The sequence below is a fragment of the Poecile atricapillus genome, chromosome W, assembly GCF_030490865.1.
Source record: "Poecile atricapillus isolate bPoeAtr1 chromosome W, bPoeAtr1.hap1, whole genome shotgun sequence".
Lineage (NCBI taxonomy): Eukaryota > Metazoa > Chordata > Aves > Passeriformes > Paridae > Poecile > Poecile atricapillus.
This window is the reverse complement of record NC_081288.1, coordinates 55,409,324-55,426,089: the sequence shown is the minus strand read 5'-3', so window position 1 is coordinate 55,426,089 and position 16,766 is coordinate 55,409,324. Positions and strand designations below refer to the sequence as shown.

The window sequence follows — 16,766 nt, the reverse complement described above, 5'->3', positions numbered from 1 at the left end:
TATTAAATCTGCCTAATCAAGAAAGAAGAAATGAGTGTAAAGTTGCTAAGCACACTGTAGTTCAAAACCAAAAAGACAGAAGTTGTTTTGGGAAATACACTCTTTCTTCTTCAGTGATGAACTGCTGAGCACTGCTAACAGTATTCTGGGCTGCACCCAAAGTGTGGCCAGCAGCTTGAGGGAGTGGATTCTGCCCCTCTGCTCTGCCCTGGTGAGTCCCTACCTGGAGTGCTGCGTTCAGTTCTGTGGACACCAACATAACAAGAATATGGGCCTGTTGGGACTAGTCCAGAAGAGGGCCACAAAGGTAATTAGAGGGCTGCAGGCCCTCTCCTACCAAGACAGGCTGGAGAAGAAAAGGCTCTGGGTAGACTTTAAAGCAGCCTTGCAGTACCTAAAGAGAGCTGGAGAGAGACATTTCACAAGGGCATGTAGTGATAGACAAGGGGGAATGGCTTCAAAGAGAGTAGTTTTAGGTTTGATATTAGGAAGAAATTCTTTACTGTCAGGGTGGTGAGGAACAAGTTCCCCAGAGATGCTGTGGATGCCCTGTCCCTGGAAACGTTCAAGGCCAGGTTGCATGGGGCTCCGAGCATCCTGGTCTGTGGAAGGTACATGGCAGGAGGGCTGGAACCAGATGATCTTGAAGGCCCCTTCCCACACAAACCATTCTGTGATTCTATGAACCCTGAGGAGAGGCAAAAAGAACAGCAATAATCCCTTCTCACTGAAACACAATAACATGTTCAGTATTACTTATTCAGGTAATGAATACTGGAGATGTCAAAAAATCCAGCAGTGCAGGCATTGAAAGCCTATTGATTTTTTTATCATAGATGAAATATCGTAGAACGCCAACAGAACAGAATAAATGTATTTGGAAACCTTTCAATTTTATTTTTTTTTCATGTAGGAACATGCTTATTGGTGTTCCTTTTATAGATTTTGGCTGCAAAAACATCTATGAATTTCAGTTCCCCCATCTAACAGAGAAAAATGTTTTGGGTTGATTGCATTTTTTTTTTTCTTTAAGCATGTTATAAATATAAAAGTCTGCTTGTGCTTTTCAAGATTGTTTCTAGGCTGATGCATGAATTGGTAGAAAGACTGTCAAAACATTCTTCAGCAGAGTTGTGAAAGCCTGAATGAACTGTAGGCTGTATCAGAGAGTAATGGAGTAGGAGCTTCATCCTAAAGAAATATCATAAGAAGTAACAGAATTATTTGAAAGACATGGGACAAATGCACCATCAGCCTCAAAACACCCCACAATGAACTCCTTCCTTAAAAATACTCAAACAAACAAAACCTCAGAAATTACATGGACTGCAGCAAAATTTCAAATAAATATTTTGGACCAAAGATATTTGAAAAATGTAATTTTCAGACACTAACTTTCAGTATTTAACAGAGCAGCAATAGTAAACATGACAAATCAACTGTTTTTAAAGCCAGCAAAAGACCCTCTTAGTTTGGCTGGATACAATCAACAAAATCCAAATTTTCTGTACGTGCTGTTCTTTGCAACAAACAAAATATTTAATGAACCAAAAGAAATGTGACAAAGATAATAGTGTATAAGACTTTTCTTTGTCTTCAGACATATTTTTTTCTCCATTATAAAGCAGGTGATATGCTGACACTGGAAAACCTATGCAGACCTCAGTTCTTATCTCACCGTTACAGGATCAGTGATGTCAACCAAACATTGCTTAACCTTCTTGATGATCCATATTTTTGCAGAAGTATGTAGAAGGGCAGTATGTCTGCTAGCTCCTGTCTGCTTCTTTCACATAAAAGCCAGCAGCAATAATCCCCAGTACCCTTTAAGAACAAGCAGTGAATTTATCATATCTGCTTGTAATGCCCTTTGGGACTCTTCAGGAAAAAAGGCACTGTAAATGTAAGCTCATTATCATCATTAACTCCTTTTATACACCAGCTGAGCTCAGAAGGAACAAATGGGAGAAAAATGTAAGGGGAAAAAAGGTTAAATACATTTGCCATTCTCTTCTTTTCCTGGTAGATTTTAACATTTCCCAGTTACTTTTTAACATTCATAGATACCTTTATTAGACTAAACTTATTATTTATTAGGAATTCTTAAAATTACCTTGGCCACTTTTTTTCATGAGATTATATTTACATTGCTGAAGAAGAAGAAAATGGCTTGACTTGTATTTAGGGATCGGGAACACAGCAGTGCCTAAATTACTGCACACTCCCATAAGCTTAGAAACACTTTACAGTTTCCACAGTTACACCTCACCTACATAAGAGAGAATGGTTTGAGAAAAGGAAGAACTGTTTATCCTGTTTGTGTTTTCTGGGTAACTGTCATGGACATTTTTCAAAGGAAAAATAGCACAACGCCTCAAACTGTTTTGTGGGAAAAACATTAAACTTTTAAACTAGTTGGGCATACTTTACACAAAAGCGCCACAAAATGGCAACTGGCATGGGTGATGGAGAATCCTTATAGACACTTATAGACTTACTGCATCAAAATTCGGCAAGCTGCCACCCGAACGAAATAAAAATCAGAGAAACAAGAAGAAAGAACTATGAAGTTTATCCGACGGTACAAATGCAAGAAAAAAAACCATACACAAATGCCCATAGCAGGAAAGAAACCTGTGGAGACGCTTCTGATGCTATTCTGATGATGTATGAACACCACCTCCCTTCGCTCAGCCTGCTACTTCGCTTTGCGCTCTCCCAAGGGAACACGCTCCCCTTTCTCCCCGTCCGTGGCCTCTGCCCCTGCAACAAGGCGCCCTCACGGCCCCTCTGCCGTCCCGGTGCCCTCAGCTTCCCGCGCCGCCTCCCAGCCACCCTCCGCTCCCATCGCCCGCGGTTCGTGCCGGGCCGAGACTCCTGGTGCCAGGGCAGGGCGCTTTGCTCGCCTGTCGCCTCCCTCGCCCCCGCTGCCACCCGCGGCCCCGGGAGGGCAGCCACACGCTGAGACCGGGGCGCGCCGGGGGCTGCGGAGAGCGGGCGGCGGGGATCCGCCCGCAGGCGCCACATCCCTGCAAGGAGAGCTCGGGGTCTGGCGGGGAGCGCACGGCCCGGCCCGGCCCGGCCCGGGTCAGCTCAGCTCAGCTCAGCTCAGCTCAGCTCAGCTCGGCTCGGCTCGGCTCGGCCCGGCTCCTCACCCGCCCCTTGCCCCGGCCGCCCCGGCGGGCGGTGCCTCGGCCCCGCGGCTCCGCCGGGCGGCGCTTGCGCACTGCGGCCGCCGCGCCGCCCGCCCGCCTCTCCGGCGCGCCCCGAGAGCCGCGGCGGAGCCGGTCCGAGCTCGGCGAGCCGCACCGGGCTGAGCGGGGCCGGAGCCGCGGGGAGGCGGCAGCAGGAGCAGAGCCCGCCGTACACCGGCCCCTGCCTGCACGGGCGGCCGTGGCTGCCGCCCCGCTTCACCTGGTGCCCGCAGGACTCGGGAAGCGAGAGCAGCCCCGAGGGGTCCGGTGCTTGCCCGCCCGGCGCCGGCAGCTTCTTTGTTGCTCCGGCCGTGCTCGCCGTCCCCTGCCCGCGTGCGAGTGCTTGGGGGTGCAGTGATCGATCCCGGCAAGAGTTTTGCAAAGCTCTGAAACACCTTGAGCTGCGCGCAACAACCTGTGTTCTCTGAGGTGCTGGAGATGAGGAGTTAGCGTTCGCGACCGCCCGGCGAGGGGAGGTGTCTTCCTCCAGGGACCTTTCCTGACCCGTAGAGCCACTGCCTGCCCGCGGCGGCGAGAGGACGCAAATGGGCAGCACGAGACCGGTGCGGCTGCTGGCGAGGAGGCAGCGGTCCCGGGAAAGGGCGGAGCGCCGGGGGGGGTTTCTCCCGGCGCTGCACTTGCTACATTAACTCGGCGCGTCGGAGATAGCGACACAACTTTCCGGGTCTGCTCCGGGCGTCGGTGACAAGAGGCTCCTCGCCGCTCCGCTCGTCGCGCCCCCAGCGCCGGCCGCTGCCCGCGGCGGACCCCGGCCGTAGCGGCGTCGCGGCTGCTGCTGACCCGGCCCCGGCCGGGCGGGCTGTCCCCGGGAGCCGGGTGAACATGTCTCCAGCTCCCAGCCCCGCCAAGCGAGGCGGCCGCCGGGTCTGAAGGAGAGCGGGTGAGCCCCGTCGCCTCCCGGCCATGCGGCCCCTCCGCTCTCCCCTCGCCCTGCTGTGCCAGGTGCTGGGCGCTTGGGCTGCCTGCGCCCTGGCCCCGGACCCCGTCGCAGCCTCTGGGCCGCCGGCGCCCTCGCAGCGCGCCCGCTCGCCGCCGGCCCCGCCGCCCCTCGCCCCGGGCCGGAGGGCGGGCGCGCCGCTCCTCGGGCGCGGAGCCCTCCCTCGCGGGGCCGACGGCGGAGCGGCGGGGCCGGGCGGCAGCTGCGCGCCCCGCGGGGCGGCGGGGACCGGGCGGCGGCGGGCGCGGAGCAGCGAGCCCGGAGCGGGCGGGGCGGGCGGCCCCCGCTGGCTGCCCCTGAACGGCTCGGCCGGCGGCGAGGGCAGCCACGGGGGCCGCGGGAACGCCACGGGGCGCCGCGCCCGGCTCCGCAACCCCTTCTACCCGCTGACCGAGGAGTCGTACGGTGCCTACGCCGTCATGTGCCTCTCCGTGGTGATCTTCGGCATCGGCATCATGGGCAACATGGCAGTGATGTGCATCGTCTGCCACAACTACTACATGCGGAGCATCTCCAACTCTCTGCTGGCCAACTTGGCCTTCTGGGACTTCCTCATCGTCTTCTTCTGCCTGCCGCTGGTTATCTTCCAGGAGCTCACCAAGAAGTGGCTTCTGGAAGACTTTTCCTGCAAAATCGTCCCGTACATCGAGGTAATGTCCGTGGGTGGGGATACGCGGACCCCGAGCTCCTTTTCCCGCCGCAAGGCTGAGCCGTGTGCGGGGCCGGCGCTGCTCGCTGTCTTTGCTGCCGGCCCGGGGATGTCCCGGTGCGCCTTGGTTCGGCTTTTCTGGGTGCTCCTGTGGCGGAGCGGGGCCCCGTCCCGGCGCTGGCCGCAGCGGGTCCAGCTGCACCGGGATTTCTGTGGCTCCCGCTGAGTGCGTCCGGACCCTCGTGCGACTTCTGCCAACCTTTCCTTGTTGCCTGCGACTCTGAAAAACAGAATCTCAGAACTAGATTTCAAGTTTTTTGCTTTATTTATTTTAGTAAAGTGAAGATGAGTTTGGAAAGCGGATGAAGGGCTTGAGGAGATCGCTTGTAAAGACGTGATTGTAAAAAGGACCATCAATGGGATGTCTGGGCTCTTATATTTCAGCGTTCAAACCTCATGTTTATTTAGCTGCTTTTTTGGGGGGCTTTTTTTGTTTTGTTTTGTTGGGTTTTTTTGGTTTTTTTATTATTATTTTTGAAAGACACCAGCTCCGTTTAAACTGCAGCTTCTTGGCAGTTGTTCAGAGGCTCTGTCAAAGAAGCTCTCAGACAGCTGGCCACAGTCCTGCCGGCAGTGCTCAGGTTGTCTGTTTTATTTATTTACTGGAACTGAACACTGAGGCTTGCTGCTAGGGTGGTAGCCTGGAGGTCTGCTGGCTCTCTTGTATTCCTAAAACCTTATGTCCAACATTATTCTGTAATAGAGAACTGAGGAAACAACTGGTGGTTCTCCTGTCCTAAGAACGAGCTGTTAGGAAACAAATCCAATCAAAAAACCAACCCCCCATACCCCTCCCAAAAAACCTTCAAATACCCAACCTGTTATTAATTCAGAGAGTATCAGTTTCAGTAGCACATTAGTACACAGTAACACAGAATTACCTGTCAAAATGATACTACAGTATTTTAAAGTCTTAAGAAAGGTGTGTGACCTGTGTAGCCATAAAGTTGCCACTGTTTCTTTCGTCTGTTTAGTTTATTACTATTGGATTGGACAAAGGGTGGAGCTGTGCTACTCTTAGTTGAATTCTAGGCCAGTAGTATACTACTGCATTTAAAAAACTCAGAGTACACTTAATTGATTTGCATTTAAGAAGACATGATGCAGTAAATATATATTTATTGAGAAACTGATAGTGCTTGAATCCTTTAAAATTCCTGAAATGGATTCTGGGGCTGCTGTGTTAACCAATAAAATAAGTAGCAGCATTTAAAAAGTTTCAGTTAAAATAGATAGCGTAGTTTGTGTTTCAAGGACTTCCATGGGACATTTCATGCTTCCTAACGCTTTTTTAGTGCATCCACATGCAAAGTTGAAATAATTCTTTGTAATGTCAATTCTAATTAAAGATCAGTAGTTTAAATTATTTGTGTTGCCACACTTCCTCAAAATTAGTTGCTTATGCTTTGCAGCTTTGGGCATTAAAGAGTTTGTCAAATTGAGAGTAGTGTAGTAGTTTGAAATGTAGTTGCTGAAATTCAAAACTGTAATCCTGAAAAATATTCAGCTGCTGCTATACCCCATTACAATTTAATGTTACCTTGTTTTTTCACTTTAAAGTTCTGTGGATGTCTAGAGTTGGTATTATTCAAGAACTGGCACCAGTCCAGTCAGGATGAACCAGTAGCTTAGTCCCTGTGTTAGGCTTAATTATTACTGGTGTCTAAAAGTAAAGCATTTTCCTTGTCCTTGAGGAAGTATAATTAATTTAGTTCTAAGTTACAGTTATAAAGAGGTATAGCCTTAGGGTTCTGTGTTGCTTCCAGAATTGTATATTTTTTGTTCAGATATCATTAAATATAATACTCATGTATGTAAAGTATATTCATCACCCTGAGAGGAATAAGTAAAAGGCTAGATTTCCTTCTCTGTAAACTGTGGCAATGAGTGGCAGATACTGAACACTAGTGGACCATGACTCTCCCCAGTTCACCTGGAGCCTGGAAAGAAGGACACTGTCCTATAATCAGGATTTGACCCTGCTGAGGCAGAGAAGGCAGTTAGAGCAAAGGTTCAACACTTTCCAAGTGTTGTTCTAACCTCAGAGGCATTACACAGTGACACTGACACCACCAGGAGCAATGCAGGTGTGTAGCATGTCATGAAATCCATCCCATGCACAGCTGCTGCTCCTCGCTCTGTCAAGGATTGTTTACAGCAGTGCATTCATCTGACAGCTGAGCAACACTCTCTTTTCCTTTGTAATTCACCTGGGCAGGCCCATCTCCTTCTCACACAATGGGAGAAGCTCCTTGAGAGGAAAGCTTGGACAGCTATCTTCAGGAGAGGTTTCCAGACCTTTGTGGAATACAACTGGAATCATCTTACTGAAGATGGACACATTTTAACCTCTTGTCTGTGTTTTCTATAAGTTTGCATAGTGGGTAGCTCTGTTAAGTGTCTCTTGGTTCCATCTGTTCTAATCTCTTTTTTGTTTGGGGTTTTTGTTTGTTTGTTTGTTTTTTGGGTTTCTTTTTTTTTTGGATATGCTGTTTAGAGAGCTACGTGTCTCACCCAGGTTTGTAGATCCAGAAATACCTCAGGCATCAAAAACCCTTATTGGCCTGAGTCTTCTGTCATACCAGCTTTTACTTTCAAAACTAGAGAACAGGGGATGGCTGATTATCCACAGCAAGTGATGTGGTGATCACAGCATTTTAATGTAATTCAAGCATGCTTTGTGTTGTTTGAAGTGATCCCAGAGAAATACTTAGAGTTTTCTTAGTTCAGCCTCTTGTGGCCAGTTGGTTTTTATTTGTGCCATTTAATGGATATGGTGCAGAATTCCAACAAAGCATCTGTTGCTAGTGATAACACATATGTACACACAGTCCAGGGAAAATGTTTTATGATATTTTGCTGCACATTTGTATAGGTAAAGACTGAGCTTCCAGCAGTGGAATGTCTCCACAAATTTAATTTAAAGGGTAGTTTACCTAATAAAGATCTTCTGTGACAAGTACATTAAGTGGTCATTTCAGCCATATATAGTATCACAGTATGGCCACTTGTAACTACTAGCTTTGAGTGTAGTGAAAAGGAATTGAGAAGGGAATTAGAACAACTGATGCAGCGACTCTGCCTGTAAGGATGTGTGGAGATGTGCTTCTCTACCGTTTTAATACTCTGCTCAGTTTTTGCCACTTTTCTGCAGGGTTCAGAAGTCTAGGTTTTGGCATGCATGTCTGAAGTGTTTACCTGCACACTGTGTTTATTTTGTCTTTTATATACTTTTGTCAGTATTACTCAGAGTCAGGAGACATGAGGTAAATGACAATAGAAAGACAATGACTATGGCTAATTCCTGCTGATGTGCAATCCTTTTGGTTTTGTTCAAAGCACACATGGAACAATATAGTTCCAATTTCCCTACTTGCAGATTTGTTCTAGGCCTTAATAGAAAGAAATATAAATGTAGACAAAATCTGTACTGTTACTGTATTTTAAAATATTTTACAGCTGTTAGTCATGTGATGTTGTGGGGGTTTTTTATTTTAATGCTGAAAGCTGGTAATGAAGAGATTAAATAAATTGTTTAAGGCCCAGACCAACTTGTACAAGATGAAAAATGGATTCTGTCAGGTAGGACTAGAAGCCTTCTTCCAGGCTTATATAAGAACTTTGCTTGAGTTGTATGCATTTTGCTCTTGGAAGTTATACTGGAAGCTTTATGTGTTTTAGAAGGTCACATTCTATGCCAGCAGATTGAATCAAGCTACTTATGCCAAGTAAGGATTTAGAATTGAGGAATGGTCTAGCTGAGGGTTTGCAGAGGCTGATCTACCATCCTGTGCAGTCCAGCACAGAGCAAGAAGTTGCTGAGGCAAATGGATGGTACACAGCCCTGCATTCAGTGCTAGTAAACATGAGCCCCTCTTCCTTTCCCACATACCTCACAAAGAACAGAAGGATAAAGTTTGTGGGTGTCCTCATCTGGACCATGTCATGCATACAAGGCTGGTGTGATTCTGGAGGAGGCTGACAGTAAAAGCCTTTGAAATCTGATGCTCAGTCTCTGCATGTGCTTTTCGCAATGAATTTGTGGCATCACTCCTCTTCTGGTATGGAAGTTCCAGCTCAGGAAAGCTATCACAATTAGTATTCTTAGTGGAAAGCATAAGGATTGATTTGGACTGAAATACAAATTACTCTCTTTCCCTGGAGCTGATCCTCCAGGGCAATTTGAGGTGAGGCTTTTTCCCATTTCTCTCTTATACTTGACAGAGGTGAGTAAGAAGCACAGACAGGGAAAGTGGCCATTCTGCCTGTTCCAAAGCTGTCAGAAGAGATCCCTATTTTAAGTTTCACTTGAGGGAAGCAAATACATTTTTTATGGGAGTTTATAAAAGCTGTGTATTATCTGTCTTTTCTGTGTCTTTTGATGTGCGGCATTTTCTTTATGTCTCTTCTTTGACTCTAGTCAGAGCTGTGCTCCTGAACCTCCAGTGAGTCGTCTGGGTCATAGGCAAAGACACTCAGAGATGTTTGCAGTTTCAAAGCTTCATCATGAGAGTTTTCTAGGGCAATGGCTAGATGTATCTTCTGATACATCTGGGCAGAATATCTTCAGTGCTTACTACACAATAAATAATTATTTAAAACAGAAGTGTTAATATATCTCTGCCCTTTAGGTATTAATGGCTCAATGACAGTAGCTGTCATGCTGGTTGTTCTGTCAGTCTTTCTTTTCTCCACGAATCCTGCCCTTAGGATCTTTTAAGTTCTTGCTTTTGGCTAAACTTTGAATGTGGCATTTCAACATGGAAATGAATTTGTGTCAGAGTAGGTTTAAAATTGGGTCAGTAATATTGAAGTTGCATATGTGTGGAGAGGAAGAGGCAGCACCTGTGATCCCAGCACTATTAACTCTGCTCTGAACACTAGCATGTCATTTCTCTATATGACAGGAATTTTCCTGCAAAAAGAGGAAGAGGTAAATTTCTAGCAGTAGTTTCATATTGCTGCTATTAAGAATTTGTGCAGGAGTCCCTTGTGTAGTGTGATGAGAACTTGATCCTCAGTGGAGAGTAGCACAGAAAAAAGAAAAACGAAATAATTTTACATTTTTGGTAGTGTGCTAGATAACAAATAGGAAAATGAACAAAAATGAAAGAATTTTGTGGGGTTTTTTGTGATATTTCCAAGCCCCTGGATAAGCATGTCATATACTAGTATTTCCAGTGTCCTGATAGTCTGCTTTCTCTTCCAGCAGAACTCAAGAGTGGTGCATGTAAGTGGATTTTGATTCTAAGCAGTATATCTTATACAGTATATACAGAAATATATCTTAGGATATACTGAAGAATAAATATCACATAAAGCATGTGTGCTTTGTGTCTCCTTGGTGTGAATGTTGATAGTGCTTCAAAGGAAACAACAGTATTGTACCTGTTATTCCATGTGTGTAGGATCATCTCCATAACAGTGGATTTCAGAATTGTCATCTTGTCTTTTAGACAGGTGATGTAGATTTTTATTCAGGATGTGTAAGTTAATTGCTAATGTCAGAGCTGTACCCTGGCCCTAGATCTTCTTAGCCACTGAATTATTCTTGCCACACCACAGTAGTGTTTTTACTGAGTGACTTCCCTGTTTTAATGTATGAAGCCATTAATGTTTAATCACACTTCTTCTAAGAAAAACAGATGCATTTTTGCTTTTTTAAAATAATGACTTTTTTTCTTGGTTTTTTTCTGGTTTTTTGGGTGGCGGGGGGAGTGGAGTGGGACATTTTTATTAAAATAACAGAAATCTAGGTAAATGTTACATATTTGTTTGCAATGGGTTGTTCTTTTATTTTGCAGTAGTCTGTTCTTATTACTGGACTCTGTGCTGTAAGTGTAGAGTAGCACAAAAAAAAAGTATTACAGTCTGTGCTAAATATATTTATTTATCTTAGGCAAAACTGATAAATCTACAGGAGACCCTCTGGTATGTTGCATTAACATGTTTGAAAGCTATGAAGTTTCATGTGGATGTGGAACACCCATAAGAAAATTATAAACTATAATGGCTTGAGGAATAAAAAGTCATTTATATTATATAACAGGAATGGATATACAGAGTCTGTGGGGTATCACTGATAGCTCAGAGGTGGATTGGGTGGTAGTCATCAACCTCTTCTGTAGCTTAGCTTTCCTATTGTAATGGGAAAATGTTTTGAATACCCATCTTGTCTTGTAACAAAGGAAGGAAGAGTGCCACGTACTTTTAAGAAATTGTTTGCTATCAACATAAAATATATGTATTTTTAGTCTGAGAAAATTCAGCCTCAGCTGGTAGAAGGGGTCTACTTCTTATAACACCTTTATTTTAACTTGTTCAGTATAAACTTAATCTACATTGTTTCCACTCACTTGCCCATCCCAGTGGTCACTCTCATTTCCAACCTGGAGTTGCTGGTGGCTGGTTGATTTCTGTTCTGTTACATTCAATGTCTTTTGGTTTAAGTAACTTTTGTATCTCATAATAGATTTTTTTTGTAGATATCATAAATATAGCTTCTTGCTCTTTGTCTTACTGGATGGAATGACCTAACCTCTCTTTTATATTCACTTACAGAATTTGGCTTTTCACCCAAGTCACCTTTTCTGATTTTGTTTATGGTTTTCATTATTTTTTACTAGAAATTAGTGGGACAAAATTGAGTCTTATTTCCACAGCCATAACTCACTGTAATACATCTACACTGCTCTGCTGGTCAGCCAGAGGCTCTACTCCTGGAGGCCAGGGCCAAGAACTGTGGGACCACAGCCCGGAGAAGTAGGGCAGGACGGGAAAGGCCTGGGAACATTTTGGTAATTGTTAAAGTTTGTGAAAGGGGAACTGGTATGTTGGAAGGATGGGCAGGAGATCAGTAATTATGCTGAGCATTTCATGAATTTGCTGTTGTCCTCTGTGGCCTCAGTTCCCCAAATCAGTTTTGACATAGCTGACTAACAGCTGGTGAGTGAATCACCAAAAGTTTATGCAGTGTCTTGAAGGGGCATCACGGTGCCCACTAACCCTGTCAAGGCATTTAAAGAGCAACAGTATTTAAAGAGACTCTTATAGCAATAATGTCCTTCTCTGTGTGTGTGTATGCTGCAGCTGGTAATCCCTTTAACAGCAGTTCTCTGCCCAAACGGTGTAGGTATCTCCTCAAAACAGGGGCTCCTTCACCACTTCCTCAAAGCAGACTGATGGTCGTTCAGTTGAATATTTGGGGACTTTTCTGATTTCATGTAGTAAGAGAAGGTTGTAAAATGATGTCATCCTGAATGTCTAGAGACTGCAGGAGAGTCTTCGGTGGACAATATGGAAATAAACCAGATACCTAATAATCAAAAACTACTGAGCCTGAGTTGCCCTTACCTTGCCTCATTTCCCACAGATTCCCTGGAATTAAGATTGCAACAGCATATCAGACACTCAGCTGTTACAACAAGAAGAGTGCCATTAAACTCCATGCGGCCTTGCGCCACTTTACGATTTGTTAATTTGTGCTTTACCTTCTCCCTGTCAAATTAATGATCTTAATTCTGTAGTTATTTCAAGGCAATATAACACTAGAAAAGAAAACTTGTCTGAATTTTTTAGCACATTCAGCTTAATTCTAATTATTGGTATGAACACACCTAAACTGAAATTGTGTGAACATGCAGAATGCATGTCCCAGTTCTCACCCATAGGTTTTGAGCAGCACCCATTGATTTTGCTGGCTACTACTCATAGTCTGCTGTGTGGAGTAAGTAATCCAGCCCTTGAATTGCTCTTCTGCTTTTAAGCAAGTCAGCTGGAGTGAATCCGTGATCATCTGCCTGAGTTTGTTTGGTTTTTGCAACCAAAAACCAAATTCTGTGGCATCACTAAGTCCACTAAACTAGAGAAAATAGGAAACTGTTGCTTGTTCCAGGGAAACACCGGCTTTGTTTAGCTCGTTTCATCAGTAAATCCACAGGAGGGTTTTCCAAGCTGCCTTCCAGTATTCTTAGTTGTTTCCTCTTGCTCTATTTCCCTGTTTTAAGCCTTCAAGTTGTTGGTCAATTAATGTGACAGGAACCCCGTAGGTTATGTTTGTTCATGGCAGACATGTCTTCTTTCATTAGTCCAGCCCTAACAGCTGCAGAGTTTTAATGTCTCGGGTGCTGTGTAACAGTCTGTTTGCAATGAAATGCTGAAGCAATACAAGTGTCTGTGTTGGGGTGAGGGGGGAGGCTCATGCCAGAGCTGAAAGGGAACATCTTAATGTACAGAGACTCAGGTTTTCTTCTGTTTTGCTGACTTTTATTTCAGTCCCTATTCATTTCCAGATCTCAGTTATTTTCCTGTCTCTTATAATTGTAGCAAGCTGAGTCCTGACCCTTTTGTTATTCATGTTGCATGTTAAGGCTAAAGGTTTTACTGTCACTAAGAGCTTTGAAGACCACACACACATTTAAATGTTTTGGAAACAAAGTTGCTAATCTTGAATTGAAAAATCTGACTCTTAGCTGTGATACTAGAAAATCATATTTCATTATCGAAGTTTATCACTGTTCATCAAGATTTCCCTGTAACTATTTTTCTTTAAATGTTTTTATTTTTTTGCTGTATTTACCAAGCTTTCTTTGAATCTTGTCAGACAATTTAACTTCCAGACCCATGGCTGTCTATTAAAAATGTTTACAGAAGTGCCTTGCCATTATTAAATGCTCCTGCAAGTCAATTAGTAAGAGATTGCATCTCACTTATTCCATCTTTAGGAAGCTGCTTCAAAAAATTCTCCAACCAAGCCAACATCTTACAGTTCTAATCCCAAGTGCCTAATATTTTTCAGTGATAGCCAGTTTTAGCAATCTGATACAGCCATTAAATATTGAAGGCCAAAATTAATGATACGTTTATATAATTGTGCATAATTGTGCTATCTGTCTTTGTAGAACTTTTTTCAGAGCTGCATAAACAGTATTATTTCAATATTATGGTGGAAATCAGAAAGTGTTTCTTAAAGTCTGCCTATATGAAATTTCAATATAGCATTGCACATCAAATTTTGATAAGCAAAATTATAGTGAACTGCCTAATACTACTTTAGATTTCCCAGTTAATTGCACAGATATGGTTCTTTCATTATAAAAGTAAGCATTCTTCACATTTCTTAGCAATATTATTTTTTTCCTTCTGCATCAACACATTTTCAGCACAACACATGTATGCAAACCCAAGAAAATAAGTGAATTAAAATTCAGCAGGGCACTTAGTCTTTCTCCAATTGAAGTTAATAGGCATTCTGCTTTAAATTTGAACTGAAGTTGAATTTATTGTAAATAGAATTAGGCCAAAATGTATATAGTCTTCTTGCAAATTTCTTGTAGGAAATTGAATTATAAACAGGATGCAATGATAGGAAATGATGTTTCATGACAGCGCAAGATTCCTGTTCATGCATAAAATAATGATTATTAAAGCTAGAGAACATAAGCATTACTCTGTACTTATTCCTCACAGTATATAATTGACAGCTGTCTCCAATCCGTCTTTAAATCATTTAAAGAATTAAACTTCTTTCATTTTTCCTGGCCTATAGTGCACCCTCCCACAGAATGTTTCCCATGAAATGAAGCCTGGGTTTTCCTCAATTTTTTTCTAAATTAAATATTGACTATTGGATATATAGTCTAACTACTATAGTGAAGATTAGTTTTTCACAGGCTCTGGAAGTCTGAGGATTTCAAATACAGTTTCTTTGAACTCATGCTGGGGGTGACTTTGTGTGCCTACATCCCATCAAAATTTCACTGAAAATCCTAAGTCCACAAAAATAGTAGTTGTATCCTACTCAATTCAGTAGATGCCTCATCCCCAGGGTTTCTACATTTTGTAGATATGGAAGGTTTAATGTTTTGATCCCCTGCATGCATGATGAACTTGTTATGTGGGTATAACTTCTGCTGAAGGAAGACTCTCCTGTCTCTCCCATTTTGACTTAAAATTTCAACTCCCATGGTGGACCCACTCTGTCTGAAAAACACTCCTTAAAAAAACTGGGGGAGGAAGCAGTTTAGTTTTAAATTTTAGTCAATTCCTCTATATATTTTTTCCACTCAGTGTTGCACAGATGCTTGCTTGGATCTCCAGGAGAGGTTGACACCAAGCTGGAATAAGAATTTTTAGGCAAAAAAATAGAAGCATGTACCCTTTTTGGAATGCATGCTGTGTGGTAGCTCAGCAAACACTGGAGGCTAAGTGCCGTCTGTGATGCTTCTTTTGATGGTGTTCAGCACCATGGTGCTCAACTGCTTCTCTTCCTCCCCCTTCCCCACCTTTTTTTTCTCATTTTCTTTTCCTTTTTTCCTTCCACTTTTTTATTTTTCCTCCCTTGGACAGCACCTGTCTTAACCCGTGTTGCCTTTCCTCCTTCCCAGGTGGCCTCTCTGGGTGTCACCACGTTCACTCTGTGCGCTCTCTGCATTGACCGCTTTCGTGCCGCCACCAACGTGCAGATGTACTACGAGATGATCGAGAACTGCACCTCGACGACGGCCAAGCTGGCGGTCATCTGGGTGGGCGCGCTGCTGCTGGCCCTGCCGGAGGTGGTGCTGCGCCAGCTGGCCAGGGAGGACCCCGAGTACAGCGGCAGCCCCCCAGGCGAGCGCTGCGTGGTGAAGATCTCCACGGCGCTGCCCGACACCATCTACGTGCTGGCTCTCACCTACGACGGCGCACGGCTCTGGTGGTACTTTGGCTGCTATTTTTGTTTGCCAACCCTGTTCACTATTACCTGCTCCCTGGTGACAGCCAGGAAAATCAGGAGGGCAGAAAAAGCCTGCACAAGGGGGAACAAGCGACAAATTCAGCTGGAAAGTCAGATGAACTGCACAGTGGTGGCTTTGACCATTTTGTATGGATTTTGCATCATTCCTGAAAACATTTGCAACATTGTGACTGCCTACATGTCCACAGGGGTATCTCGACAGACTATGGACCTCCTCCATCTCATTAGTCAGTTTCTTTTGTTCTTTAAGTCCTGTGTTACCCCAGTTCTCCTGTTCTGTCTCTGTAAACCTTTCAGCCGGGCCTTTATGGAGTGTTGCTGTTGCTGCTGTGATGAATGCATCCAGAAGTCTTCCACAGTGACGAGTGATGACAATGACAACGAGTACACCACAGAACTGGAGCTCTCCCCATTCAGTACCATCCGTCGTGAAATGTCGACTTTTGCTTCCGTGGGGACTCACTGTTAATTCACCTTAGGATTTCCTGTATCTTTCTCCTTTTTCTTTTTTTTGCTTCATATTTTTCTTTTTGAAGCAAAATGCAAGAAAAAAAGAAAATCACTGTTAAAAACTACTCTTGAAACCAATCTGTATTAACAGTCATGCTTTGGAAAATAATTTGTTTGGTTATTAAAAGGAAAGGAAGAGAGAGAGAAGGAGAGCCAGCACTCAGTTTTAAATCATGAGATTTTGTATGGTGCTAGGATTTCATTGGTTGAGGAGGAGGATCCATATCAATCCATTTTTTTTTAATTCTGTAGTATTTTTTTTGATGATCACTGTAAAATGATTATATAGACATTGTGGGCTTTGCAAGGTGTTTTCATGTAAGAGATGTGGAAAGTATTTGAAGGTAGTTTTAATCCAATTACTGTACACTATTTTTAGAGGACTTGGGCTTCAGAAAATTTATAAAGTAGCATAAAAATAAATGAGGTTTTATTCTTTAACGTGATTGTCAATCTGCATTTAACAAAGAGACCTATCAGTAGTATTAAATTCCTTTAATAAGTAAAAAAAAAGAAACCTTTGCATATCGTGATTTAGGTGGCCATATTTAATTAACATTTGGGTACTTACACTTGGAGGATATAATTGCAGTGTATAAGGAAGATGGTTATAATGGTATTAGATTTATACATGTGGGCTTTTTTAATATTCTATTTTAA

General features: G+C 43.8%; 1 protein-coding gene across 1 annotated transcript; it reads left to right on the top strand.

Moving 5' to 3' along the window:
• The first annotated feature begins 4,118 nt into the window (after positions 1-4,118).
• On the top strand, positions 4,119-16,511 carry LOC131592001 (prosaposin receptor GPR37-like). Its single transcript, XM_058863194.1, has 2 exons — positions 4,119-4,802; positions 15,247-16,511. The coding sequence occupies exons 1-2, from the start codon at positions 4,119-4,121 to the stop codon at positions 16,063-16,065; spliced, it is 1,503 nt and encodes a 500-aa protein (XP_058719177.1). The 3' UTR covers positions 16,066-16,511.
• The last annotated feature ends 255 nt before the right edge of the window (positions 16,512-16,766 follow it).

Coding starts and splice junctions, on each gene's coding strand:
- LOC131592001 (XM_058863194.1), top strand. CDS start 4,119: ATGCGGCCCCTCCGCTCTCCCCTCGCCCTGCTGTGCCAGGTGCTGGGC. Junction 4,803..15,246: donor AAATCGTCCCGTACATCGAG/GTAATGTCCGTG, acceptor CCTCCTTCCCAG/GTGGCCTCTCTGGGTGTCAC.